At 36.0% G+C, this 26,877-nt stretch overlaps 1 protein-coding gene across 1 annotated transcript; it reads left to right on the top strand.

Annotated features, from left to right (window-relative positions):
* Positions 1-1,352: 1,352 nt before the first annotated feature.
* On the top strand, positions 1,353-9,106 carry LOC150035598 (ABC transporter B family member 4-like). Its single transcript, XM_090314499.1, has 13 exons — positions 1,353-1,508; positions 3,727-4,083; positions 4,183-4,237; positions 4,330-4,505; positions 4,598-4,819; positions 5,058-5,296; positions 5,388-5,913; positions 5,998-6,271; positions 6,510-7,393; positions 7,469-7,735; positions 7,831-8,094; positions 8,186-8,479; positions 8,579-9,106. Exons 2-13 carry the CDS (start codon positions 3,754-3,756, stop codon positions 8,939-8,941), a joined length of 3,894 nt encoding a protein of 1,297 aa, XP_090170625.1. The 5' UTR covers positions 1,353-1,508; positions 3,727-3,753; the 3' UTR covers positions 8,942-9,106.
* Positions 9,107-26,877: the final 17,771 nt, after the last annotated feature.

Below are 26,877 nucleotides of genomic sequence, written 5' to 3'. Positions count from 1 at the left end.
AATGAATTGACTCTAATCTTCAATTCAATCTCTAAAAAATCTCAAAATGGTAAAAATTCGTATTGATAACGTATTGTAAAACAAATGAAACAAGAACAAAGTGAGGAAAGAGAAAGTAGAGAGTGAATGTATTCTCTATTCCATTGTATTTCTCAAATGTCGCAATGACTATTATTTATTAAGTTTATAAGATATGAAAAATGAAAATATATGGAGAAGATAATGAAGAAGATAAATATAAAAAAGATATTTGGAGACATGTAATCTATGGACATCTATATCTAATTTAAATATTTATAACATCAATCACTTATTATCTTTGAACTCTTTTTAAGACTGTTTTAATTCTATTATGCAATATTCATTTACTTTTAACAACCCAAATAATTCATGACTAAAGTTTTTATATTAAAATTCATGAAACAAATAAAGTCGTAGATGATTCATTTTTTTAGTTTTCTTCTTGCGTCACATGTGTTTTTTACATATAAAAGTTCCAAGTTTTCAAACGTGGTGAAAAAATTAATAAAAAAAAAAAGTCAAAGTTTAGAGAGAAAAAGACAATGCCGCAAAATTAATCCAAAAAAAAAATCCCGAAAAGTGCTTCTATCTCAATTACCTTAGTCCCAAAGATAAAATAAATGGACGATCAAAATCTGTATCAAATGGGCCAATGCATTTCGATACCATATTAGATAAACAAGAAATTTCATTTTAAAATTAATTGAAGAAAAAAATAATTTATATATCCTATAAAGAGTGTGAGAGATTCATATGAAGATGTGAAAAAAGAAAGGAAAAAAAAAAAAAGAAAAGTCGACAACTATTTAGTAACCATTTGGTTTTTAGTTTTTGGAAATTAAATTTTTAGGAACCCCTCCCACCTCTAAATTTTTAACTTTGTTATCTACCTTTGACCGATGTTTTAAAAAATGAAGCCAAAATTTTACAACTAAGGATCTATTTAGTAACCATTTGGTTTTTTGTTTTTAATTTCTAAAAGCTAAAAACCATAGTTTTTAAAAACTTGTTTTTAGAATTTAAATTTGGCTAAAAAATCAACTCTTTTACTTAAGAAAGATGCAAATCATTGTATACAAAATTATTTTTGCTTTTGACATTTAGTTAAGAATTCAACTCTTTTACTTAAAAAAAATTACAAATTACAAAGACTTACTTTCAAAAACCAAGACAACCTGAAATTTGTTGTAAGACATTTCAAAGGTTGGCTTTACTTTGGATTTAGTGGATTTGGATCCCATCTGAGGATTTCTTTATATTAAAAGTTTTGACAATTGGAAATGAATTTTCATTTTACTTTAAAGGAAGTGAAAGAAGAAGAAAAATCCTTTGAGCTTGGGCATCAAGGAATGAGGAAGTGAAACACTTTATGAAAGCTCAGCTCAAAAGCTTTCTAGAGGAAGGGCCAAAAGAGCTCTTTCTTTTCAGCACTTGTCTCCCCCAGAAAACAAAGTTGGTGGCTTTTCAAATTTCATATTGTTTTTCAGGTACTCTTTGGCCTTTGCTTTGATCTAATGCAAGCTTAAGCATACCCCCTTGCCCTTTTTGGGGCTTTTTTTTGTGGTTGTGTTGGTTTTTTCATCCTTTCCCTATTATTTCTTTTATGGTGATATCTTTATTAGGTATCCTTCTCTATCATGTGGGATTGGGCATTTCTTCTTAATGATGTTTTTTTTATCCTTTCTTATCTTCTAGGCTTTCATCTCATCTTCTTGTAATTTTCTTCATCTTTTCTTCCATTTTATGTGTTTTTATCAAGTCTAATCATGATCTTTACTATTTCTCTTTTGATTTTTCAGCTTTTGCTTGCATATAATAGAGAAAATATAAAAGTAATTCCTCTGTTTTGTTCTTGCATGATTTTAGTACGGTCAAGTTTTAGGTAGGGTGATCAATATGAGTATCGAATATCGCCTTCGAGATCATATTTCTAGTGCAATTTAATACTAAGATACTACCACTTCCTTTTATCTCATGAACATAAATGAAAGATTGAATTTAAACTAAGTAAAACTAATACTAAGATAGGCGGAGATGAAACATCTCGACTTCATCAATTTGATTCATGCTTAATTAATCTTACGATTCAATTTAGTTCTGTATACAATTATAAAAGTGTGTTTGAAATACTTTTTCAAGTGTTTAGTTTAAAATATAAGTTATTTTGGAAGAAATTGGAGTATTTGGCGATCACTCAAGATAGCTTTTTGAGTGTGTTTTAATTCGTTTTTATCAAAAATGTTTAAATAAAAATGAGTTCTTTGAAAAAAAAATATATTTTTTCAAATCAATCCAAACGAACCAAGTCAAGAAATTTCATTAATTGACACTCTTGAGCTTTATTAAATTTCCTTGCCTAATTAATAAACCAACAACTTTGTCTAGTTTATAATAAAAAGCAAGATATTAACAAAACTTTTTTTAACTTCTAAGAAAACTCTTCAATTCCAGGCAAAATTTTAGAATTAGTCATGCATTAATGTTCTAATCTAAATTTTGGTTTTCTTAACTAAAAATTAAATCAAGAAATCAATCAACCTTTGGCCAAAAGAGTAAAGGCATTAAGTACAAGATCACGTGAATAATTGTTGCACTATAAAAATTACTTTAAATTAATCAAACATAAAAGTTTAGGTCTGTAACAGAAAGAACTGAGACAAAAATGAAGTTGAAATCAGTTTATCGTTGTCGCCTCTTTCTGTTTTGTTTGTTGTAATCACAAGAGCTTATTCCATTGAAAAATGATAGTTTCCTTAAGTATCGTATACACGATCGTTTAGTTCCTCTTGCATCATTTACATGATCGTCTAGCTCTACTTTGCATCGTCTATACGATTGTCTAGTTTCTCAGCTATCGTCTATACGATCGTTTAGCTCCACACAACTATCGTCTACACGATCGTCTAGTGCTTCTTAAAATCGTCTACACAATTGAACTATCATCTAGTTCCTTAGAGCTTCGTCTACACGGTTGAGCTGCATACAGGTAAACGATTGAAGAGTTTTTAAAGCTTAAAGAATATAGTCTTCCGTGAGTCTTGAAGTGAAGTTGATTGTTTATGTTGAGTAGTTTGGGCCTGCAAACAAGAGAATCACAGTTATCTGGGGTAACAAGATCTCGTTTGATAACAATTTCATTTTTGGTTTTGGCTTTTGAAAATTAAGTCAATTTTCTGCTCATTTCTTATAATGATTTGCATCTTTCTTAAGTACAATTGTTGAATTCTCCGAATTTCAAAAACAAAAACAACTTTTTAAAAGCTACCTTTTTTAGTTTTGAAAATTTGACTTGATTTTTTAAACTATTGGTAAAAAGTAGATAAGAAAAAAAGAAATTTGGAGGTGGAAGTAACATCTATAGGCTTCATTTTTAAAATAAAAAATAAAAAACTAAATGGTTAACAAACCGGGTGTATATATATATGGAAGCATCTAAATATATCTCAAAACTAGCAATAACTTAGACCAGAGGATAGCTCTAACTATGTGCACTATCATTTGGGCAAATACTCTGTTTTATTTATTTTGTTTCCTGTCTTTGTTCCTTTTTTCTTTTAGGAAATTAGGTGTTTTGTGCACAATATAAGAGGTTTTCTTACCATCTTATTAGCTTTTTAAACTATTTTCTGCTACTTGTTAACCAAACTTGTTCTAGAATCCACATTGATTGTTTTAATATTCACTATTTTGTGTGATATTTTCCAGTGGGCAGAACTAGAAGTCAGGACACCAATGGAGATAGAAAATGGTGTAGATGGAAACTCAAATAATACAGATCAACCAAGCTCATCAACAGGTAATGAAACTGAGAAAAGCTCCAACAAGAATGGAAACCAACAAGATATGAACAACAGAAATGGAGATGGGAAAACGAATTCGGTTCCATTCTACAAGCTATTCTCATTTGCAGATTCGACCGACGTTCTTCTGATAATCGCTGGCTCTATCGGTGCCATAGGGAATGGACTCAGTCTACCCATTATGACTATTTTGTTTGGAGAATTGATTGATTCATTTGGTGTTAATCAGAGCAGCTCAAACATAGTTAAAGTAGTCTCCAAGGTGAGACTATGTTATGTGATGTTATTTGAAGAATCCCTTTTTGTATTACTACAAGAAAAGCTTCATTTCATTAACTTTGTTATCTTCACAATTGTACAGGTCAGTCTTAAATTTGTGTACTTAGCAATTGGATGTGGTGTAGCAGCTTTTATCCGTAAGGCATTTTTCGATACCGAGTTTTATCGAATTCTTATTGCATAAACGATTCTGATTGTCAACTTTCTTTTTTTTTTCTGCACATATCAGAGGTGGCTAGTTGGATGGTTACAGGGGAGAGGCAAGCTTCAAGAATAAGGGGTTTGTATCTCAAAACTATTTTGAGACAAGATGTTTCGTTCTTTGACTTGGAAACGAACACCGGAGAGGTGGTCGAGAGGATGTCGGGAGACACCGTTCTTATACAGGATGCAATGGGGGAGAAGGTATCAACATTTAGTATAGAAATTAAGCTTCAAAGTTCATTACATGTGTATTTGTGAATGATGTTTAAGAAATCTATATCTTCTTCATTCAGGTTGGAAAATTTATACAACTTGTATCAACATTCTTTGGAGGTTTTATAATAGCTTTCATCAAAGGGTGGCTTTTAACACTCGTCATGTTATCCTCCTTTCCTCTACTTGTGATTTTCGGGGGTATTACATCGATCATTATTACGAAAATGACGTCTCGTGGTCAAAGTGCTTATGCAAAAGCAGCCGACGTTGTTGAGCAAACAATCAGCTCAATTAGAACTGTATGTTATATATTGTCCAGACATCATAGTTTTCTTTCTTTGGACTATTTCCTCTACTATGACATAAACCATATTGACAAAGCAAAAAATGTGAATAGTAAAGAAACGACATAGAGATTTACAAGGTTTACTAACAGTGTGTCAACAACGTCCATGAGAGCATGTCACACTAGATAACTTATTCAAAGCATTCCAAACCTTTATGAACTTTGACTTTTGATACTTTACTTCTTTGTAGGTTGCCTCATTTACTGGAGAAAAACAAGCTGTGACAAATTATAAAAAATTTCTTGTAAACGCTTACCGATCGGGTGTCCATGAAGGTTTGGCTGTGGGAATCGGTTTTGGAACTATGTCTGCAATACTTCTCTTCAGCGATTCATTAGCTATATGGTACGGTGCAAAGTTGATATTGGATAAAGGATACACTGGAGGCGAAGTTCTTAACGTGCTCGTTGCGGTGTTAACTGGTTCTATGTGAGCTTTATTTACATTTCTTTCACTGAACTTACAAAGTTTATCAACTGAATTCACTCTAATATTTATGTATGCTAAATGTTTTTATCAGGTCTCTAGGCCAAGCATCTCCATGCCTAAGTGCATTTGCTGCTGGTCGAGCTGCAGCCTTTAAAATGTTTGAGACCATCAAGAGGAAGCCTCTCATTGATGCTTATGACACAAAAGGAAAGATACTAGACGACATTACAGGCGATATAGAATTGAGGGATGTCCATTTTAGCTATCCTACTAGACCAAACGAGCACGTTTTCAATGGATTTTCTCTCAAAATTCCGAACGGGACAACTGCAGCTTTGGTTGGACAGAGTGGAAGTGGAAAATCAACTGTGATAAGTCTAATTGAGAGATTCTATGATCCAAGTATGGGTGAAGTTCTTATTGATGGCATTAACCTTAAAGAGTTTCAACTAAAATGGATTAGAAGCAAAATTGGTCTTGTCAGCCAAGAACCTGTGCTGTTTGCATCTAGCATAAAGGATAATATCGCTTACGGAAAAGATGGTGCAACCATGGAAGAGATAAAAGCAGCAGCTGAACTTGCCAATGCTTCAAAATTTGTCGACAAACTACCTCAGGTATCAACATTCGCTACGAGTTTAATGCATAAACAGCAGCTTTTCGAATGTTCTTCTAATATTTGGATCCTTGATTGCATTCAGGGACTTGACACACTTGTTGGTGCACATGGAACTCAACTTTCTGGTGGTCAAAAGCAGAGAGTTGCCATTGCTAGAGCAATTTTGAAAGATCCACGAATCTTACTTCTAGATGAAGCTACAAGTGCACTTGATGCTGAATCTGAGCATGTCGTGCAAGAAGCCCTGGACCGTATCATGGTTAATCGAACTACAGTAATTGTCGCCCATCGTCTAAGCACCATAAGGAATGCAGATATGATTGCTGTCATTCATAAAGGAAAGATGGTTGAAAAAGGTACTAACAAGTTCTTTCTTTCCTTTTTGTTATATCACTCCCATTTTGGTTTTTTTTATCATGAGTGGATTATGATCTCCTAGTTTGGTCGGTTTCAATTGGTTAAACTAGTTTCTACATCAAGAAGTTTCATGAAATTCTAATTTTGTAAGGTCAAGTTCCAGACAAGAAAAGTAACTAGTGTCTTTTAACATTTTCGATCTCTAGGTCTGATAATTGATATTTTTTTATTCATCAGGTTCTCACACAGAATTACTTAAGGATCCTGAAGGACCTTACTCACAGCTTATTAGGCTGCAAGAAGTCAACCAAGAGTCCCAAGAGGCTGGAATTGATAAAGTTAAACAAGAAAGTACATCGGGATCGTTTAGACGATATAGTAAAGGAGCATCAATGCCACGGTCCATAAGCAGAGGGTCATCTAGAGTAGGAAGCAGTAGCCGCCACTCTTTCTCAGTTTCTTTTGGTTTACCTGCAGGAGTTCCTATCACAGATGTTCCTATCGCAGATGAAAGTGCATCTGTCGACACCACGAAACGATCACCACCAGTCCCACTCCGTCGTCTTGCATACCTCAATAAGCCAGAAATTCCTATACTTGTACTTGGATCTGTGGCTGCGATCATCAATGGTGTCATTCTTCCACTTTTCGGCTTACTATTTGCCAATGCAATTGACACATTTTACAAACCGCCAGATAAACTAAAAAAGGATTCGAAATTTTGGGCATTGATAATGATGTTGCTTGGTGTAGCATCATTGTTGGCAGCTCCAGCAAAAACATACTTCTTTTCAGTGGCTGGTTGCAAGTTAATACAACGGATTAGATTGCTTTGTTTTCAGAATATAGTTAAGATGGAGGTTGGTTGGTTTGATAGAACCGAGAATTCTAGTGGTTCGATAGGTGCCAGGCTCTCGGCAAATGCTGCAACTGTACGTGCACTAGTAGGGGATGCGCTAAGTCAACTTGTCGAGAATCTAGCATCTGTTACAGCTGGTTTAGTCATTGCTTTTGCTTCAAGTTGGCAGTTGGCTTTGATTGTCCTTGCCATGTTTCCACTCCTTGGGCTTAATGGCTTTGTGCAAATGAGGTTTTTGAAAGGATTTAGTGCAGATGCAAAGGTAGAATCTAAAACTAACTAAAATAGGTTGAAGTATTACTATGAGTATTCTTTGACATTGTTTACCGTTTTGCAGTTGATGTACGAACAAGCCAGCCAGGTTGCTACCGATGCTGTGGGGAGTATAAGAACAGTTGCATCATTTTGTGCAGAAGAAAAGGTGATGCTACTTTACAAAAAGAAATGTGAAGGACCAATGAAATCAGGCATAAGACAAGGCTTAATTAGTGGGACAGGATTTGGAATATCATTCTTCTTATTGTTTGCAGTCTATGCTACAACATTTTACGCCGGTGCTCATTTCGTCGAAGATGGCAAAGCAACTTTCTCCGACGTTTTTCGAGTAAGTATCTGTTGAACGGATGGTCATTTCTTGCTTTCATAATCGACACAACCCTTGTTTATTAGCTAGTTATTAATAATAATTGTCATTGGCAGGTTTTTTTTGCTTTGACCATGGCTGCTTTTGCCATTTCTCAATCAAGTTCACTTGCACCTGATTCTACCAATGCAAAAGAAGCCACAACTTCCATATTTTCCATGATTGACCGTAAATCAGAAATTGACCCGAGTGTTGAAACAGGTGAAACATTAGAAAATTTTAAGGGTGAGATTGAGTTTCGACAAGTAAGCTTCAAGTATCCTTCTAGACCAGATGTTCAAATTCTTCGAGACCTCAGCTTGACCATCCGATCCGGGAAGGTATTGGTTTTTTTTCCCTATTACTTTAAATTTTCTTTGAAAAGACTACGTGCAAGTTTTCATTTTGGTTTCCATGTGCTTCTTCTTTTAGACTGTTGCCCTGGTTGGAGAAAGTGGATGTGGAAAATCCACTGTCATCTCTTTATTGCAGAGGTTTTATAATCCTGATTTTGGTAGCATAACACTTGATGAAATTGATATTCACAAGTTTCAACTAAAATGGTTGAGACAACAAATGGGTCTAGTGAGCCAAGAACCGATCCTATTCAACGACACGATCCGAGCTAACATCGCATATGGGAAGGGAGGAGATGCAACTGAGGCCGAAATAATCGTTGCAGCTGAATTGTCCAATGCTCACAAGTTCATCAGTGGTTTGCATCAGGTGAGAGAAATGAATACTATTGTTGATTCATCATCATCATAAAACAAAAAAAGTTCTAGTTGTTGATATTTAACAAACTCATGAATGCAAAATAAGCAGGGATACAACTCAATGGTGGGAGAGAGAGGAGCTCAACTTTCGGGAGGGCAAAAGCAACGAGTAGCAATTGCAAGAGCGATAATTAAGAGCCCGAGGATCTTGTTGTTAGACGAGGCCACGAGTGCACTTGATGCGGAATCTGAAAGAGTGGTTCAAGATGCATTAGATAAAGTGATGGTGAACAGAACAACCATAATGGTTGCTCATAGATTAAGTACTGTGAAAAATGCAGATATAATTGCAGTGGTACAAAATGGAGCCATAGTTGAGAAAGGAAAGCATGATACTTTGATTAATATCAAAGATGGATTTTATGCTTCCTTGGTTCAACTTCACACAAATGCTTCAACTTCATCAGCTTAATCACCATTTTCCTCCATTTATCTTTTTCTTTTATATATACATGTATAATTTTGCATTTTTCTTTTGAAAGAGTTGTAAAAGTGATAGTAATTCTTTGAATACCAAGAACAAACATGCATCAATTTCATAATTCAATAAATCAAATGCTATAATAGTTTCTCCTAAGCACAATTAATTCTCATACAAATTATGAAACCGTTATCTTTATCTTGTCTCAATAATGTGCAAGACTTGAAGCCTACTTTTTAGTTTTAAGGCCTTTTTGTTTCCTGTGTTTTGCCACGAGATTTCAGACGGATATTTTATATCCTAGTTAGTTTCATGAAATTTTAAATTTTGGTCAGATTTTTATAGGAAAATTTTCGCATATAGAAAAAATGTCCAACTATATACAGAAATAGCAAAACAAAACACCGATAGATATTGATAGACTTCTATCAGCATTTATCTGTTGTAGATTTCTATAAATTTCTATCAATGATAGACACTAATTAACTTCTACAGTCTCTATCAAAGAAGATTAAGATTTTGTTATTTTATGTAAATAATTTTTTTTTATTTTTATATTTTTGAAAACCCCCCATTTTTATACGTGGGAGATAAACAATAAAGATATAACCTGGTTAATTAATAAATTAATTTTAGTTAATTATTAAATATAATTGTATTATTTAGACTTAATAAATTTCAACTAATACATTTACAATGGATATTTTATGTTATCTTAACTATTATGTTTTATTACTAATTATTAATAATATAATTAATTCATATTTATTTAATTAAATTAAATATTTTAATTAATATTTAATTAAAAAACTTCATTTATTGATATTTTAGGTGATTAAATAATCCAATTTTGTCCATGTGCTTTTATTAAAAAAACCACAGTCAAGATTTGCTAAGTTGTATATGTTAATGATTTAAATATGATTGAAACTCTTGAAAGACTTTCAAAGGTAATAGAATATCTCAAAAGAGAGTGAAAGCTCTTGGCAAAACAAACTTTTGTCTTGGTTTGCGAATTGAGCATTTAACCGATGGAATTTTAAATATATATATATATTTAAAAGGTTTTACATGAATAAAGCATCTATTGAACATTCCAATGGTAGTTTGATCATTAGATGTGAAAAATGATATCGTTTGACCTTAAGAAGGTTATGAAGAACTATATGGGTCTGAAGTATCATATCTAAGTGTAATAAAGGCATTAACGTATCTTTGCTAACAACATAAGACCAAATGTATCATTCTCCAACAAAAAGACTTTGGAACTAGCAAATGTTTCGTTCCTTACTTTTATTACATAGAAATTTCATTGCAATTAAATTTCAACTTTTCCATCTTTAAATAAACAAAAATTAAGATTAAAATTCACAATAAAGAAATTAGGACTCTCTCTCGTCAAACAAATCTATCAATTTTATTTTCATTTCCAAGATTTTCTCTTCCACAATTTTTGTTGTTCGTCATTAGATCTAAATTTTTTTTTGTCGTGAAAAATCACTACCTTGAAAGAAAATTCGGCATGACCTAGGCTGCAAATCTTTTTTCTCAATTGCTCCCCAAGATTAACACAACATCTACCTTCAAATGTGCACTCGTCAGATGGAGGGTTGGAATCAGATTGAGGGAAAAAATGTTTGTAGAAAACCATATGAAGAAAAGATCATCCCTAAGCGAAGTGTTGCAATGCTTAAAAGAAGCATTGTGCAACGCTTGAAGACAGAAGCGATGCTTTTTGGGCAAAATAGGGCAGCGTCACAATGTTACATGCAACGTTACAACACTTCGGATTCTAATGGACGAAGTGTGCACACAAGCAAGCGTTGCGGCAGTGTCATAACATTGTACTTCAACGCTACAGCAACTCCTCACCTAGCATTACAATGCTCTTGTTGTTGGTTTTTAGGTCCTAAAACTCGTGGTTTGTAAACAATAAACTCATTCTGTAAAGTTGTTTTGAATATATGAATTGCTTATTTCGTTTTAGAAATAAATCCAATAAACTAAAAGATCCATGACTATTACTTGAACTTTATGTGGAGACATAAAAGTGGATCAGGTCGAGTAAATAGTCAAAATGATCTATAGTATATGAATAAGGTTGGATGCCTTATTCTGGTAACACTATCGGATGCGGTCCACTCTATATTTGTGGTAAAGAGTTGTAAAGTGCTACAGACGAAGTGATCCTAATTCGTACATGTGATGACATGAGAAGTGGGGGCGTCCTATGCAATGAGTTTGCACATGGTCGAACCATGAAATAAGTCATTCTTACTTTATAATGTTGTTTACTATTTAAGACTAACTATTTTAAAACGATGACCTAGGTAACTTGACCTTAATCTTGAGCTAATTATGAACTCCTGTTTATTTGGGATTATCCTTAGATTTGCATAGGTGAGGGTTGGCTCAACAACGCCGACTCAATAAGCCTCCCATTTTAGGTGTAAGACCGGGTAGATAGCTGGGGATATAGGGTGCAAGATAAAACTCACTCCTATCCACTTTCAGGGATAGTAGAGAGGTTGTTTCCTTAAATACTGACTTCGAGTCTTGAACAAGGGCCTCACCCTCTCATTGGCCCGAGAGGGACTTGGTTTGATGATCGGAACACAAACCAATTGTTCATTAGAGGATCACTGAGACTTAAGAAACAAGAGGTAATCTCGGGGGTTAAACAGCCTATTAACCCAGCTGTTATTACGAATAATCTATGAAAGGTTAACTTACTAATTATGGTTATATCGAGTGGACATAATAAATCTACGTGAGAGGAGTGCAACTACGGGCTTTAGTGAAGTGACCCAGTAGTTAATGAATGGGGATTAATTTGATGTAAAGAGTTTAGCCAATTAATCTCGGATCATTGGAGCCCATGATTTGTAGGTCCACTAAGTCCCCCTACTAGCTCACAAACGGATTAGCCTTGAGTAGCATGTTAAATTGATTTGAAACGTTCAAATTTCAATTAAGGGAATTAGCAATTATATGTGATATAATTACACGTTTAATTTTGGAATTAAACAAAATTGGAGAATCGATTAATTTTTAAATATGATTTAAATATTAAATTTATAAATAAAGATTCATGGTAATGGAATTAATGACAAATTAATTTAATATTTGATATTAAATTAATAAAATTAATAAAATTATTTATTTTATTAATTTTATTAATTTTGTTAGAAAATCAATTATTGAATTTATTAATTTTGTAAAATTAATTTCAATTTTTTATTAATATGATTTTTTGGTCTTGGAAATCAAAATAAAAGAAGAAAAATTGGAAATGGAAAAAGTGGGACTTTCTCACTTTCAGTGCAAGCACCTTAGTCACTAATCCACCATTTCTTCAGCTAAATTAATCAAGCATGAGTTGTGATTCATGCAAGGCTGTTAGTTGCATAAAAGTCATGCAATATAAAGCTGAAATTTTGAGTGGAAGAAGAACATATAGCAATCGTTGCTGAAGCTAAGAATTTATGTTTGAAGAAATGTTCTTCACACTGTGAAAAACTAGTAACCTTCTCTTCAATTCCCTTCGATTCAAGCTTATTTTGAGTTCTACAACTCAATCTAAGGCACCAAGAGAATAGTAGGGAAGAATTTGTGGTGGTTCACAACTAAAGAAGAAGGAGATTGCAGTTGAAGATTGTGAATCAAATGTACTTCAAAGTTTAGTATTGAAACTCTGTTTTTAGTTTATGAGCATGCTTAGTTTGAAGTCAAAATTAATGAATCAGAATGCTTATGATCCTGTTTTGCTTTTGCTGTCTGCTTTCTGAATCCAGCAATTGGTATCGGAGCATCATTTAAGCATTCAATTTGGTTTAACTTTGGCTTGGTAGATGTTTTTCCATAAGTTGTATGAGAATGATGAAATGATATGGTTTTTCTGAGTTTTGACATTGTTTTCTCTTCAATTATGTTGTAATTCTTGTAATTGGCTCTTTTTTTATGAGCCTTAATGTGTGTTTAAGTTTTTGTAATTCGTTTGGACTCATTAGAGTTGCAATTAGGTTGTATTTGAAGAAAGAAGTGAAGAAAGTCGAGCAGCAGGAACTGGAGTTTCAGCCACTACCCAATACTAGATGCTCAATGCTCAAAAACTCGATACACGATGGTGCTTGAAGGCATACTCGATGCTTGGTGGCATGTTCAATGCTTGGTACTCGATGGTTTTTTGCCTGGTTTAGCACAATTTTGAGCATTGGAGGTCCGGTTCAAGAAGTTCAAGTCTGATCCAAGGCGGTTCAAGCAATTCAGAAGTGTTTTGGAGCCGGTTTTTGCTATTTTTTGTAATATTTAGGCCTTTGCTTGCTTAAAAATGCCAAAACAAAAACCATATCGGTTTGTGTTTAATTATTTATGCATGTGATGAATGTTATAATGAAATAAATCTTTTATGTGCATAAAGTATGTCATGTAGATTTAAAATCCCACCATAGGAAGCATGTTACATGCATTGAAAGTATGTTATAAAGTGTTATAATATATAGTATGCATGTATAGGGTTTCAAATGTTTCAATATAAATGTTTTATTAAATGTTTAATAACTTTGATGTATGTTATGGATGCTTAGCATGTCTAAAATTTTGTAAGATGTTATAAAATTGTGTTAGACATTTAAAGTCCATAACAAAGATAAGTTACATGCTTATGTAGATTAATCACCTATTTTAATAGTTAAAATAGGTCAACATTTGGTAAAATATGCTCATGTAGATTGCTCACTTAAGGGTTGATTCCAAGGCTTGAATGATGTGGCACCACACCTTCTCATGGCCCGAAAGGTGTCCACACATAGTAGGACTATGTTGTATTGTTCATTAGAGGGATTAATGGTATTTAAGGATTTAGATGGTAAATTGGCCCAATTGTACTTATGAGCATCTGTGAATGGTAATCATACTGTTGACTGGTTATAACCGATGGGACACAAAAATATATTTGTGGTGAGAAGAGTGCAGCTGTCGGTCTTTAGTTGAGTGCCTAGCAGTTAACGGATGGTGGATCTTGTGGCTAAAGAGTTTCGTCAGTTATTCACGTACCGTTGGAGCTTCAAGCCACAAGTCCATAAGGTCCCCTTGATAGCTCAATGGATTCAAGTTGAAAATCAGTTTTGGGTTAGTTTGAAGTGTTCAAATTGACAAAAAGGAGTTTGATTATATATGATATGATTAAACTGGTCGATTATATATGATATAGTTGACATGATGCATGAGATACATTAATTGGAGGAGAATGATATAAATATGATTTATATCTAGTGGAGGAGAAAATGACTATGGTTTAAATGTTGCATATGATGTGGTATTAAAAATATAGGTTATAAATATAATATGATAAGTTAGCTATTATATTTATTTATAAATAAACAATCATGAGATAATTGTTGGTTGTTTTCTCCATAACCATGCGTGAAAGTGGGAGGTTGCATTCAGTTTTTTATAACTGAAGGATAAATGAACATAGTATTCATTTTGTAAAGGATCGGATTATCACTTCACTAAGTTGTACATTGCCCATCGTAAAGTTAATTTGAGCCTACTCGATAGCCCAAGTTTTCCTAAACGATTGTGTACACATGTAGTCGGCCTAAACAATCGTATAGCTTTTACTAAACGATCGTGCGGAGAGCGAGATTACCTAAACAATCGTCCAAACAATCAGATCCGATTGCCTAAACGATCGTGTACCTTTTCTAAATGATTAAACACCTGTTTATACGGTAGACATAAAATCTCTCCCACTTGCTTGGTCATTGAATACGATCGTGTTTCCTTCTTCCCTCTAAAAAATCCAACGGAGCTCACACCTCCTAAATTCTCACTCCGAGAATACCAAGGTCACTAAGTGGTGGTGTCCTCCTTGTTGCCTGTTCGTGTAGAAGACCGTTCAGTGGTGAGCGACAACGAGTTTGATAGACGATTGTCTTGGTGATCACAGTGACAGTGAGAGGGTTGTTCCTAGTGAGACCGAGAGAATGATAGAAGAAAGGTTCCTCAAAGGTGAGTCTTTCGGTTCTTTGTATTTAATTAGTTTTCAAAGCATGCCATAATTTGTTCTGAAATGCATAACTTGTATGTATGTTTGTGAATGCGGTATTTCTGTCACAATGAATTTGGAACGATCTTGCTTTCACTCATAGGTCCTCTTTCATAAGAGTTCCTTCAATTATGATCTAATTACGTGGACTGTGCTCCCTAATATGATCCTCCTCGATGTGTGAAAAATGAAGTAAATAAATATGCGTTCATTGTTCATTCTCCATGCATTGCTGGTCATGCGTTGGACTAAGGGATGTGCATTATGCATCTGAGAATCTATGCAATGACCATGCATTCCTACCACAAGTTTTCTTGCTCTCTTGCCAAGTATAACGACATAAGTTTCTCGGATGATCCGAGGTCGAACTCAGGGACTTGTAGCTAAATTTTATGAAGTAATGTGTTGTGGCGAAGAATAAAAGAATATTAAAGTTTAAGGGCTATGCTCTACGGCTACTCCTAACTAAATAGATTAAACAATGGAAGTAGGGCTATGAGAGTTAGAGACATAGCAACTGTTAACGCGTAATAAGGTGTATGGAAAAATAGATAAAATGGTGGAGGGGATGACTTCACCGCATCAATAAACTTGATTGCAAGGGTAACCCCAGCCAACGCAAGTTATGCGACTATGCTATACACAATTGACTAAGATGCATGCGATGCATATGCGATAGTGTCGATAGGACTTATGTCTAAGTCTTTATTCTTGCTCACGAGCTCTCACACATAAAAAAGGTCACCGTATAACACCGTATCCTACTTCTGGACGCATGCGATGTGACCGCATACTTTCATATCCTATCTATAGGGTGCATGCGTTGTGTAATAGCAAACAAAACTTATTCCTAAGCCTCTATTCTTGCTTATGTGACCCAATTTGACTCTCCCAAGCCTAGATTTGGTTTTTAGACTACTCTCCCAAGTATGCCCAAATGATGAATTATTCACTCATAAGACAAGGTAATCACACAAAGCATGGTTGACATAAGATTATTCCTATCCTTAGGAACACTGCTTACTTCGATTAATGAGTTCAACTGCTTACCCTCTCGAGTAGTTAGTTGATAACGGGCAAAAATGCACGTTATCATAGTGCTAAGTTCTTAAACAATGTTGGATTGTGTTGATAGAATATGTTAAATTGCGTCTATTAAGCATAAATTCTATAATATTGCAATCACATGCGTCCAATGCATTAGAGCAGTTGATCTTTATATTTTTGTGCAGAATAATGCGTTAACGCAATACAAAGAATGCGATCATAGGAATACAATGGTCGAGCGCAACTTCACTGCAAGACTTTGCATTGATCGTGCTTGCAAACATTCACCCAAGAAGAATCACCGCAACATGGTGGACACATCCGGACGAAAGGACAATTAAGATCGATGGGACAGAAAGTTGACGGTTATCGGATCCAAATTAAGTTGACAGTTGATAATGGTTACAAAGTACATCCAGCTTTATCGGTAACAATTGTCCGGCGTCAGTCAGGAATTAAAGTTCTCTCATCTGTACAACCAGGAGAGAGAAGCCATCTTTCACCTTTGATGCCCTATAAATACCAAGTGCATTCTTCAGAGAATGGGGTTAAGCAGTCGATTACTTCATCACTTTACAAGTTCACACCTCTATTCATAGTTTTCTTTTCCATTTCATAGTGGAGCTAGAGAAGTGTGGTGACACTAGAGATCGTCCAAGGCGGCTTGAGAGAGAACCTTGGGGCATAAGAGCAGAGAGCGGGTTGACTCTCGCAAAAGCGAAAATATCTTTAGAGCAAGGGTAGAACAATGTAATACCTAGTGGCAAGAAATTGGTCCAGGCTCTTTACTATACTTGCATTGTTATTCTGTGCTTCATCTTTTATCTATTCAATGGAATTTATATTTCTAGATCTGCTCACTCTCTTAATATGCATGAGTAACTAAACTAGTTGAATGGGTTGAGAGGAATTAAGCTAACATGATCTAGAAAGTTCATTGCTTGCGATTGTTTTGTTTTATGCTGTGCGAAACATCCCTTTAGAGTTGCTCGAGAGAGAATCTAAAGAAAGAACCTAATGTCTCGAGAGAGCTAGGTTAGAACCTGACTTGAAAGAGCAAGATTAGGCCTACATAAACAAGAAATAGGGACTTAGAGATAAGCTCTGTTTGTCAACTTGCATCGCATGCATCCTAGGAATAGGAATGATATTATGCAGTCGCATATTTGTGTGAATGTCATGTTGTCATTGCATAAATAGAAATAAAGGTTTATGTGTAAACCTTGTAGACTTATCGCATATTTATCGAATGCGTTCTAGTTTTAGAAGCCATGGCATTCACGCCGAGAGGTGGTTTACTATTGTATGCATGTTGCATGATCGCAAGGCATGAACGCAACCTAGGGAGTGTTAGCTGAAACCCTTCTCAACCCGTTCACTGTATATTCATTATATTTCCCGTTGCCAACTCTTTTCGAACTCTGTCGCATTTATTATTATTTTCATTAATGCAACAACAAACCAACCACCTTATTTATTTTACTAGTTACCGCAAAGTTTTCATAAGAAACTTATCAAAGCAAACTATTTTCACAAGTCCTTGTGATCGACCCTGGACTTACCAGGAAACTCAGAGGAATTTACACTTGGATTCCGCTGAGGAAACTTGAGTACACAACGCTATCCATCAACACATATCATCCATATTCCACACTTAATAAAATAACGCATCAAGTCTTTGGCGCCGTTGCCGGGACTTGGGCAAAATAGTTGTTAATGGTAATTTTTGTAATTTCTTTACAAGACTCTCAATCTCTGGCGAATTATGACCCGAAGATTGAGAGGAATTTTAGGAGAAGATTGAGAGACCGCCAACAAAAAAAAATTTGCGTTGTTTAAAATAATTTGACCCTCTCTTTGTTTTTTTTACAACGATCGGGGCGCTGGATTGCGGCGATGTTATGCGAAGAAGCATTCATCTTATTCCATCACCACAACCCAAAGAAGAAAGACCGCCGCAAGGATGGATGCGTCAATACAATGCAGGCGACAACGCAAAATTTAGGAGTGTATTCTTCCTTATCTTTATTTCAAATTTTGCGTTATCACTTTGCATTTCGCTTTTCAAAGTTTTATCACTGCATCCTTTTTTATTACCGCAATCATTTAACAAGTAGATAAATTTAGTAGTCTACCGCATTCTGTTTCTTTGCCAAGTATGATTTTAATGATGAAAAATATGCTTCTATTTCTTTCGTATATATTAGAGTCAACTTAATCTTAAGATAGTCACCTCATAAAATATTTCTAGAAGTTAGGGGTTTGCTAGCTTTCTTTCAAACTCTCTTTACAACGTATTCTAGAACATCGCATAATTTATTTTAATCTTTTGGGGAAAGATTCAGAATCTTTGGTGTCTGGACTCTCACCAGAATTTGGAGGTGAAGGATATTTGGTCTGCAGCAATTCATCTTTACTACATGCAGCATTCAGATATCCACTACAACTCCACTGTTAACGCAAAAGGGAAACCCATGTTGATAAGAGTTAAGTTGTGAAAGGCACTTACCCGTAGTTGGATGTCTGCATGACACACGTGGGGGAAAACCAAAACGAAAGTAAGTTACCAGGATCAATGCATAAATCAATGATCGCAACTCCAATACCAAACCGGTATGATTTTAGTCTGAGAAAGAGTGCATTGCTCGTAGTTGGATGTCCACATGACACCCGTGGGGGCAAGCAAAAACGAAGGCAAGGCACTCGGATCAGCGCAAGGTCAGAAAAAAAATAGCAATAAAGAAAATTTTTGTGCAAGGATAAATCTTTTGTCATCCCGGTAGAAAATTTTCTTTTTGAAATAAATCATGCGATGTTCCAAAATTTAGTAAAGTCCTTTTGAAAGTTAAACTTGCAGTCCCTAGGTCTTAGAAATATTTTAAGAGTAGACTTGAATAAGACTTAAGAAAATTCTAGTATATAGGATTTGAATGAAGTATCATTGAGAAATCTAGGAAAAGAACTTTGCAGTGGACTTGCTAAATGAATCTTTAGCTTATGCTTGAGAACAAGCATTGTTTAAATTTGGGGGTGTGATAACAGGCAGAAATGCACATTATCATAGTGCTAAGTTCTTAAACAATGTTGGATTGCGTTGATAGAATATGTTAAATTGCGTCCATTAAGCATAAATTCTATAATATTGCAGTTGCATGCGTCAGCACATTGGAACTATTGATTTGTCTATTTTTTGTGCAAAATATGCATTAACGCAATGCAAAGAATGCGATCATAGGAGTACATCAGTCGAGCACAATTTCACCGTAAGACTTTGCATTGATCGTGCTCGCAACATCCACCCAAGAAGAATCACCGCAACATGGTGGGCGCATCCAGATGAAAGGATAGTTAAGATTGATGGGACAGAAAGCTAACAACAGTCGGATCCAAATTAATTTGACAGTCGATAACTGTCACAAAGTACATTCAGCTTTATCGGTGACAACTATCCGGTGCATCAGTCAGGAATTAAAACTATCCCATCTGTACAACCAGGAAAGAGAAGCCGCCTTTTACCTTTGATACCCAATAAATACCAAATGCATTCTTCAGAGAAGGGGTTGAAGCAGTCGATTACTCCATCACTTTATAAGTTCACATCTATGTTCATAGTTTTCTTTCCCATTTCACGGTGGAGCGCAGCTCAAGAGAGAACCTTGGGGCGTAAGAGCAGAGAGCGGGTTAACCCTCGTGAAAGCGAGAATATCTTTAGAGCACGAGTAGAACAGTGTAACACCTAGTGGCAAGAAATTGCTCCAGGCTCTTTACTATACTTGCATTGTTATTCTGTACTTCATCTTTTATCTATTCAATAGAAGTTCTATTTCTACATCTGCTCACTCTCTTAATACGCATGAGTAGCTAAACTAGTTGAATGGGTTGAGAAGAACTAAGCTAACATGTTCTAGGAAGTTCATTGCTTGCGATTGTCTTGTTTTATGCTGTGCGAAACATCCTTTTAGATTTGCTTGATAGAGAATCTAAAGAAAGAACCTAATGTCTCGAGAGAGCTAGGTTAGAATCTGACTTGAAAGAGCAAGATTAGGCCTACATAAACAAGAAATAGGGACTTAGAGATAAGCTTTGTTTGTCAACTTGCATCGCATGCATCCTAGGAATAGGAATGATATTATGCGGTCGCATATTTGTGTGAATGTCATGTTGTCATTGCATAAATAGAAATAGAAGTTTATGTGTAAACACTGTAGACTTAACGCATATTTATCGCATGCATTCTAGCCTTAGAAACCGTAGCATTCACGCCGAGAGGTGGTTTACTATTGTATGCATGTTGCATGATCGCAAGGCATGAACGCAACCTAGGGAGTGTTAGCTGAAACCCTTCTCAACCCATTCACCGCATATTCATCGTATTTTCCATTGCCAACTCTTTTCGAACTCTGCCACATTTATTATTATTTTCATTAACACAACAACAACTCAACACTTATTTATTTAATCGGTTACCGCAAGTTTTCATAAAAATCTCTACTGCAACTATTTTCACAAGTCCTTGTGTTCGACCCTGGACTTACCAATAAACTCAGAGGAATTTACACTAGAATTCTGCTGGAGAAACTTGACTGCACAACATAATTCCATCAACGTATATCATCCATATTCCACACTAATAAAATAGAGAAATGCATTGAGCCAAAATGTAGTACAATACAGAGATAGAAGAGAAATGGAGGGCCAGATGGGCAATGTCTTGCTTCCATCAGATGTGTGTCAAGGTTGTCGGGGGTGCCATGGATGGGCGGTAGAGTAGTCTTTCTCGAGATCTATCTCCAGCGAAGCTCCGGTCGTCACTCGGAATGGTTGAAGGAATGAAGAACTCTCAAAGAATGTCTTCTCATGCTTTTGTCTATGATCACAAGGATCTGCCCTGCGGCAGAAACCTCGGATGATTTCAAGTTGGGCTCTAAGGCTTCTATTTATAAAGCTTGATCGCCGACAACATTAATGGTCCTTCTCTGAATTTCTACTGCTAACGGCATGATGGACCTGCTCTGAATCTCTACTACTAACAGCGTGGTAGGTGAAATATCAACATCAACTTTTGATACTCCCAAGGTATGCGTTCATGCTTGGTTTCCAAAGTATCATCGCATTCCACCACCCTTGCAATAATCCCTCTATTATTGTTATTACTCTGTAGTCGCAACCTCTATGCGATGGATGCATGCGGTTAATGGCCGCAACATCCATGCGTCGAACGTATGCAATCGCCTCTGCGATGGTGAAATTCACCACATGCGATCGATTCCTGCAATAGCTTTAAAAATAGACAATTGGACGCAAAATAACGCTTAATAGTGGGTTAGCTGAGATTTTACATGCTGATCGATGCAAGCTTACTTTTCACATGAATTCTTAGTATAATCATCGCACATTCTATTTATCAGCCCTCATAATTCTAAATAAAAGGCCTATAATAACGTGCATTTCTGCCGTCATCATACCCCTAAACTTAGAATCATGCTTATCTCTTCAAGCATGCCTTCTGCTTAAGAAAATTCATAATTCACTCTCTTCCTTTCCTTTGCGATGACCAGCCTCTCAGAATATACTTTACATCATACCTCTAAACCTTGGCAGCAAAGCTCTCCTCAACTTCGGCTTACTTCTTCAAAGAGTCTTTCTAACAAAAATATTATTAATATTTTAGAAAAGAACTCTTTGAAGAAGTAGCCGAAGTTGAGGAGAGCGTTGCTGCCAAGGTTAGAGGTATGAGTAAATTATATTCTGAGAGGCTGGTCATCGCAAAGGAAAGGAAGAGAGTGAATTATGAATTTCTTAAGCATAAGGCATGCTTGAAGATAAGCATGATTCTAAGTTTAGGGGTATGATGACGGGCAGAAATGTATGTTATTATAGCCTTTTATTTAGAATTATGAGGGCTGATAAGAAGAATATGCGGCGATTATACTAAGAATTCATGAGAAAGTGAGCTTGTGTTGATCAGGAATGAAAATCTTGGTTAACCCACTATTATGCGTTATTTTGCGTCTAATTGTCTATTTTTGTAGCTAACGCAGGAATCGATCGCATGCGATGAATCTCACCATCGCAGAGGCGATCGCATACGTTCGATGCATGAATGTTGTGGCCATTAACCGCATGCGTCCATCGCATAGAGGTTGCGGCTATAGAGTAATAACCATAATAGAAGGATGAACGCAAGGGTGGTGGAATGCGATGATACTTTGGAAACCAAGCATGAATGCATACCTCGGGAGTATCAAAAGATGATGTTGACATTTCACCTACCACGCCATTAGTAGCAGAGATTCAGAGCAGGTCCATCACGCCGTTAGCAGCAGAAATTCAGAGAAGGACCATTAATGCTGTCGGCGATCAAGCTCTATAAATAAAAGCCTTAGAGCCCAACTTGAAATCATCCGAGCTTTTGCCTTAGGTAGATCCTTGTGATCCAGACAAAAGCGTGAGAAGATATTCTCTGAGAGTTCTTCATTCCTCTAACCATTCCAAGTGATGACCGGAGCTTCGCCAGAGATAGATCTCGAGAGAGACTACTCCACCGCCCATCCATGGCACCACCGACAGCCTTAACACATATCTGATGGAAGCAAGACATTGCCCATCTGGCCCTCCATCTCTCTTCTATCTCTGTATTGTATTACATTGTGGCTCAATGCATTTCTCTATTTTATTAAGTGTGGAATATGGATGATATGTGTTGATGGATAGCGTTATGCACTCAAGTTTCCCCCGCAGAATCCAAGTGTAAATTCCTCTGAGTTTCCTGGTAAGTCCAGGGTTGATCACAGAGACTTGTGAAAATAGTTTGCGTTGATAAGTTTCATATGAAAACTTTGCGATAACCGGTAAAATAAAAAAGGTGGTTGGTTTGTTGTTGCGTTAATGAAAATAATATTAAATGTGGCAGAGTTTGAAAAAAGTTAGAAATAGGAAATACGATGAATATGCGGTGAACGGGTTGAGAAGGGTTTCGGCTAACACTCCCTAGGTTGCGTTCATGCCTTACGATCATGCAACATGCATACAATAGTAAACCACTTCTTGGCGTGAATGCCACGGCTTCTAAGTCTAGAACACATGCGATAAATATACGATAAGTCTACAAGGTTTACACATAAACCTCTATTTCTATTTATGCAATGACAACATGATATTCACACAAATATGCGACCGCATAATATCATTCCTATTCCTAGGATGCATGCGATGCAAGTTGACAAACAGAGCTTATCTCTAAGTCCTTATTTCTTGTTTATGCAGGCCTAATCTTGCTCTTTCAAGTCAGATTCTAACCTAGCTCTCTCGAGACATTAAATTTTTCTTTAGATTCTCTCTCGAGCAACTCTAAAGGGATGTTTTGCATAGCATAAAACAAGACAATCGCAAGAAATGAACTTCCTAGATCATGTTAGCTTAGTTCCTCTCAACCCATTCAACTAGTTTAGTTACTCATGCGTATTAATAGAGTGAGCAGATGTAGAAATATAACTTCCATTGAATAGATAAAAGATGAAGTACAGAATAACAATGCAAGTATAGTAAAGAGCCTGGAGCAATTTCTTGCCACCAGGTGTTACACTGTTCTACTCGTGCTCTAAAGATATTCTCGCTTTCGCGAGAGTCAACCCCCTCTCTGCTCTTACGTCCCAAGGTTCTCTCTTGAGCCGCCTTGGACAATCTCCAGCGTCACCACTCTTCTCTAGCTCCACCGTGAAATGGAAAAGAAAACTATGAACAAAGGTGTGAACTTGTAAAGTGATGAAATAATCGACTACTTGACCCCATTCTCTGAAGAATGCACTTGGTATTTATAGGGAATCAAAGGTGAAAGACGGCTTCTCTCTCCTGGTTGTACAGGTGCGACAGCTTTAATTCCTGACTGATGCACCGGATAATTGTCACCGATAAAGCTGGATGTATTTTGTGACCGTTATTGGCTGTCAACTTAATTTGGATCCGACTGCCGTTAGCTTTTTGTCCCATCGATCTTAATTGTTCTTTCGTTCGAATGTGCCCACCATGTTGCGGTGATTCTTCTTGGGTGAATGTTTGCGAGCACGATCAACGCAAAGTCTTGTGGTGAAGTTGCGCTCAACCAATGTATTCCTATGATCGCATTCTTTGCATTGCGTTAATGCATTATTCTGCACAAAAATATAAAGATCAACTGCTCTAATGCATTAGACGCATACGACTACAATATTATAGAATTTATGCTTAATGGACGCAATTTAACATATTCTATCAATGCAATCCAACATTGTTTAAGAACTTAGCACTATGATAACGTGCATTTATGCCCGTTATCACACCCCCAAATTTAAACAATGCTTGTTCTCAAGCATAAGCTAAAGATTCCTTTAGCAAGTCCACCACAAAGTTCCTTTCCTAGATTTCTCAAGGATACTTCATTCAAATCCTATGTACTAGAATTTTCTTAAGTCTTATTCAAGTCTACTCTTAAAATATTTCTAAGACCTAGGGACTGCAAGTTTAATTTTAAAAAGGACTTTACTAAATTTCGGAACATCGCATGATTTATTTCAAAAAGAAAATTTTCTATCAGGGTGACAAAAGATTTATCCTTGCACAAAAATTTTCTTTATTTCTATTTTTTTCTGACCTTGCGCTGATCCGAGTGTCTTGGCTTCGTTTTGGCTTGCCCCCATGGGTGTCATGCGACCATCCAACTACGAGCAATGCACTATTTCTCAGACTAAACTCATACATTTGGCATTGGAGTTGCGGTCATTGATTTATGTGTTGATCTTGGTAACTTACTTTCATTTTGACTTGCCCCCACATGTGTCATGCGGACAACCAACTATGAGTAAGTTCCTTTCACAACTTAACTCTTATCAACATGGGTTTCCCCTTTGCGTTGACAGTGGAGTTGTTATTCTCAAAAATATTTTTTTTTTGTAGAACATAGTAAGGTAAAAAATAAATACCTCACCTCCAAATTTAAAATGCGGCAATGTCCCCATTGCCAAAAGATTAAAATAAGTTATGTGATGTTCTAGAATGCGTTGTAAAGAGAGTTTGCTAGCAAACCCCTAACTTCTAGAAATATTTTATGAGGTGACTATCTTAAGATTAAGTTGACTCTAATATATACGAAAGAAATAGAAGCATATTTTTCATCATTAAAATCATACTTGGCAAAGAAACAGAATGCGGTAGACTACTAAATTTATCTACTTGTTAAATGATTGCGGTAATAAAAAAGGATGCAGTGATAAAACTTTGAAAAGCGAAATGCAAAGTGATAACGCAAAATTTGAAATAAAGATAAGGAAGAATACACTCCTAAATTTTGCGTTGTCGCCTGCATTGTATTGACGCATCCATCCTTGCGGCGGTCTTTCTTCTTTGGGTTGTGGTGATGGAATAAGATGAATGCTTCTTCGCATAACATCGCCGCAATCCAGCGCCCCGATCGTTGTAAAAAAAACAAAGAGAGGGTCAAATTATTTTAAACAACGCAAATTTTTTTTTGTTGGCGGTCTCTCAATCTTCTCCTAAAATTCCTCTCAATCTTCGGGTCATAATTCGCCAGAGATTGAGAGTCTTGTAAAGAAATTACAAAAATTACCATTAACAACTATTTTGCCCAAGTCCCGGCAACGGCGCCAAAGACTTGATGCGTTATTTTATTAAGTGTGGAATATGGATGATATGTGTTGATGGATAGCGTTGTGTACTCAAGTTTCCTCAGCGGAATCCAAGTGTAAATTCCTCTGAGTTTCCTGGTAAGTCCAGGGTCGATCACAAGGACTTGTGAAAATAGTTTGCTTTGATAAGTTTCTTATGAAAACTTTGCGGTAACTAGTAAAATAAATAAGGTGGTTGGTTTGTTGTTGCATTAATGAAAATAATAATAAATGCGACAGAGTTCGAAAAGAGTTGGCAACGGGAAATATAATGAATATACAGTGAACGGGTTGAGAAGGGTTTCAGCTAACACTCCCTAGGTTGCGTTCATGCCTTGCGATCATGCAACATGCATACAATAGTAAACCACCTCTCGGCGTGAATGCCACGGCTTCTAAGGCTAGAACACATGTGATAAATATGCGATAAGTCTACAGGGTTTACACATAAACCTCTATTTCTATTTATGCAATGACAACATGACATTCACATAAATATGCGACCGTATAATATCATTCCTATTCCTAGGATGCATGCGATGCAAGTTGACAAACAGAGCTTATCTCTAAGTCCCTATTTTTTGTTTATGCAGGCCTAATCTTGCTCTTTCAAGTTAGATTCTAACCTAGCTCTCTCGAGACATTAGGTTCTTTCTTTAGATTCTCTCTCGAGCAACTCTAAAGGGATGTTTCACACAGCATAAAACAAGACAATCGCAAGCAATGAACTTCCTAGATCATGTTAGCTTAGTTCCTCTCAACCCATTCAACTAGTTTAGTTACTCATGCGTATTAAAAGAGTGAGCAGATGTAGAAATATAACTTCTATTGAATATATAAAAGATGAAGTACAGAATAACAATGCAGGTATAGTAAAGAGCCTGGAGCAATTTCTTGCCACCAGGTGTTACACTGTTCTACTTGTGCTCTAAAGATATTCTCGCTTTTGCGAGAGTCAACCCGCTCTCTGCTCTTATGCCCCAAGGTTCTCTTTCGAGCCGCCTTGGACGATCTCCGGCGTCACCATTCTTCTCTAGCTCCACCGTGAAATGAAATGGAAAAGAAAACTATGAATAGAAGTGTGAACTTGTAAAGTGATGAAGTAATCGACTGCTTAACCCCTTCTCTGAAGAATGCACTTGGTATTTATAGGGCATCAAAGGTGAAAG

Source organism: Benincasa hispida, chromosome 6 (genome assembly GCF_027475165.1).
Source record: "Benincasa hispida cultivar pf3 chromosome 6, pf3_genome.v1.1, whole genome shotgun sequence".
NCBI lineage: Eukaryota > Viridiplantae > Streptophyta > Magnoliopsida > Cucurbitales > Cucurbitaceae > Benincasa > Benincasa hispida.
Note: the sequence above shows the minus strand (reverse complement) of the source record. Positions and strands in the feature narration are given on the sequence as shown.

Excerpts from the sequence above, each read along its gene's own strand:
- LOC150035598 (XM_090314499.1), top strand. The coding sequence starts at position 3,754 with ATGGAGATAGAAAATGGTGTAGATGGAAACTCAAATAATACAGATCAA. Across the intron at positions 4,506-4,597 it reads AGGATGCAATGGGGGAGAAG|GTTGGAAAATTTATACAACT; the intron begins GTATCAACATTT and ends TTCTTCATTCAG. Across the intron at positions 4,820-5,057 it reads CAATCAGCTCAATTAGAACT|GTTGCCTCATTTACTGGAGA; the intron begins GTATGTTATATA and ends ACTTCTTTGTAG.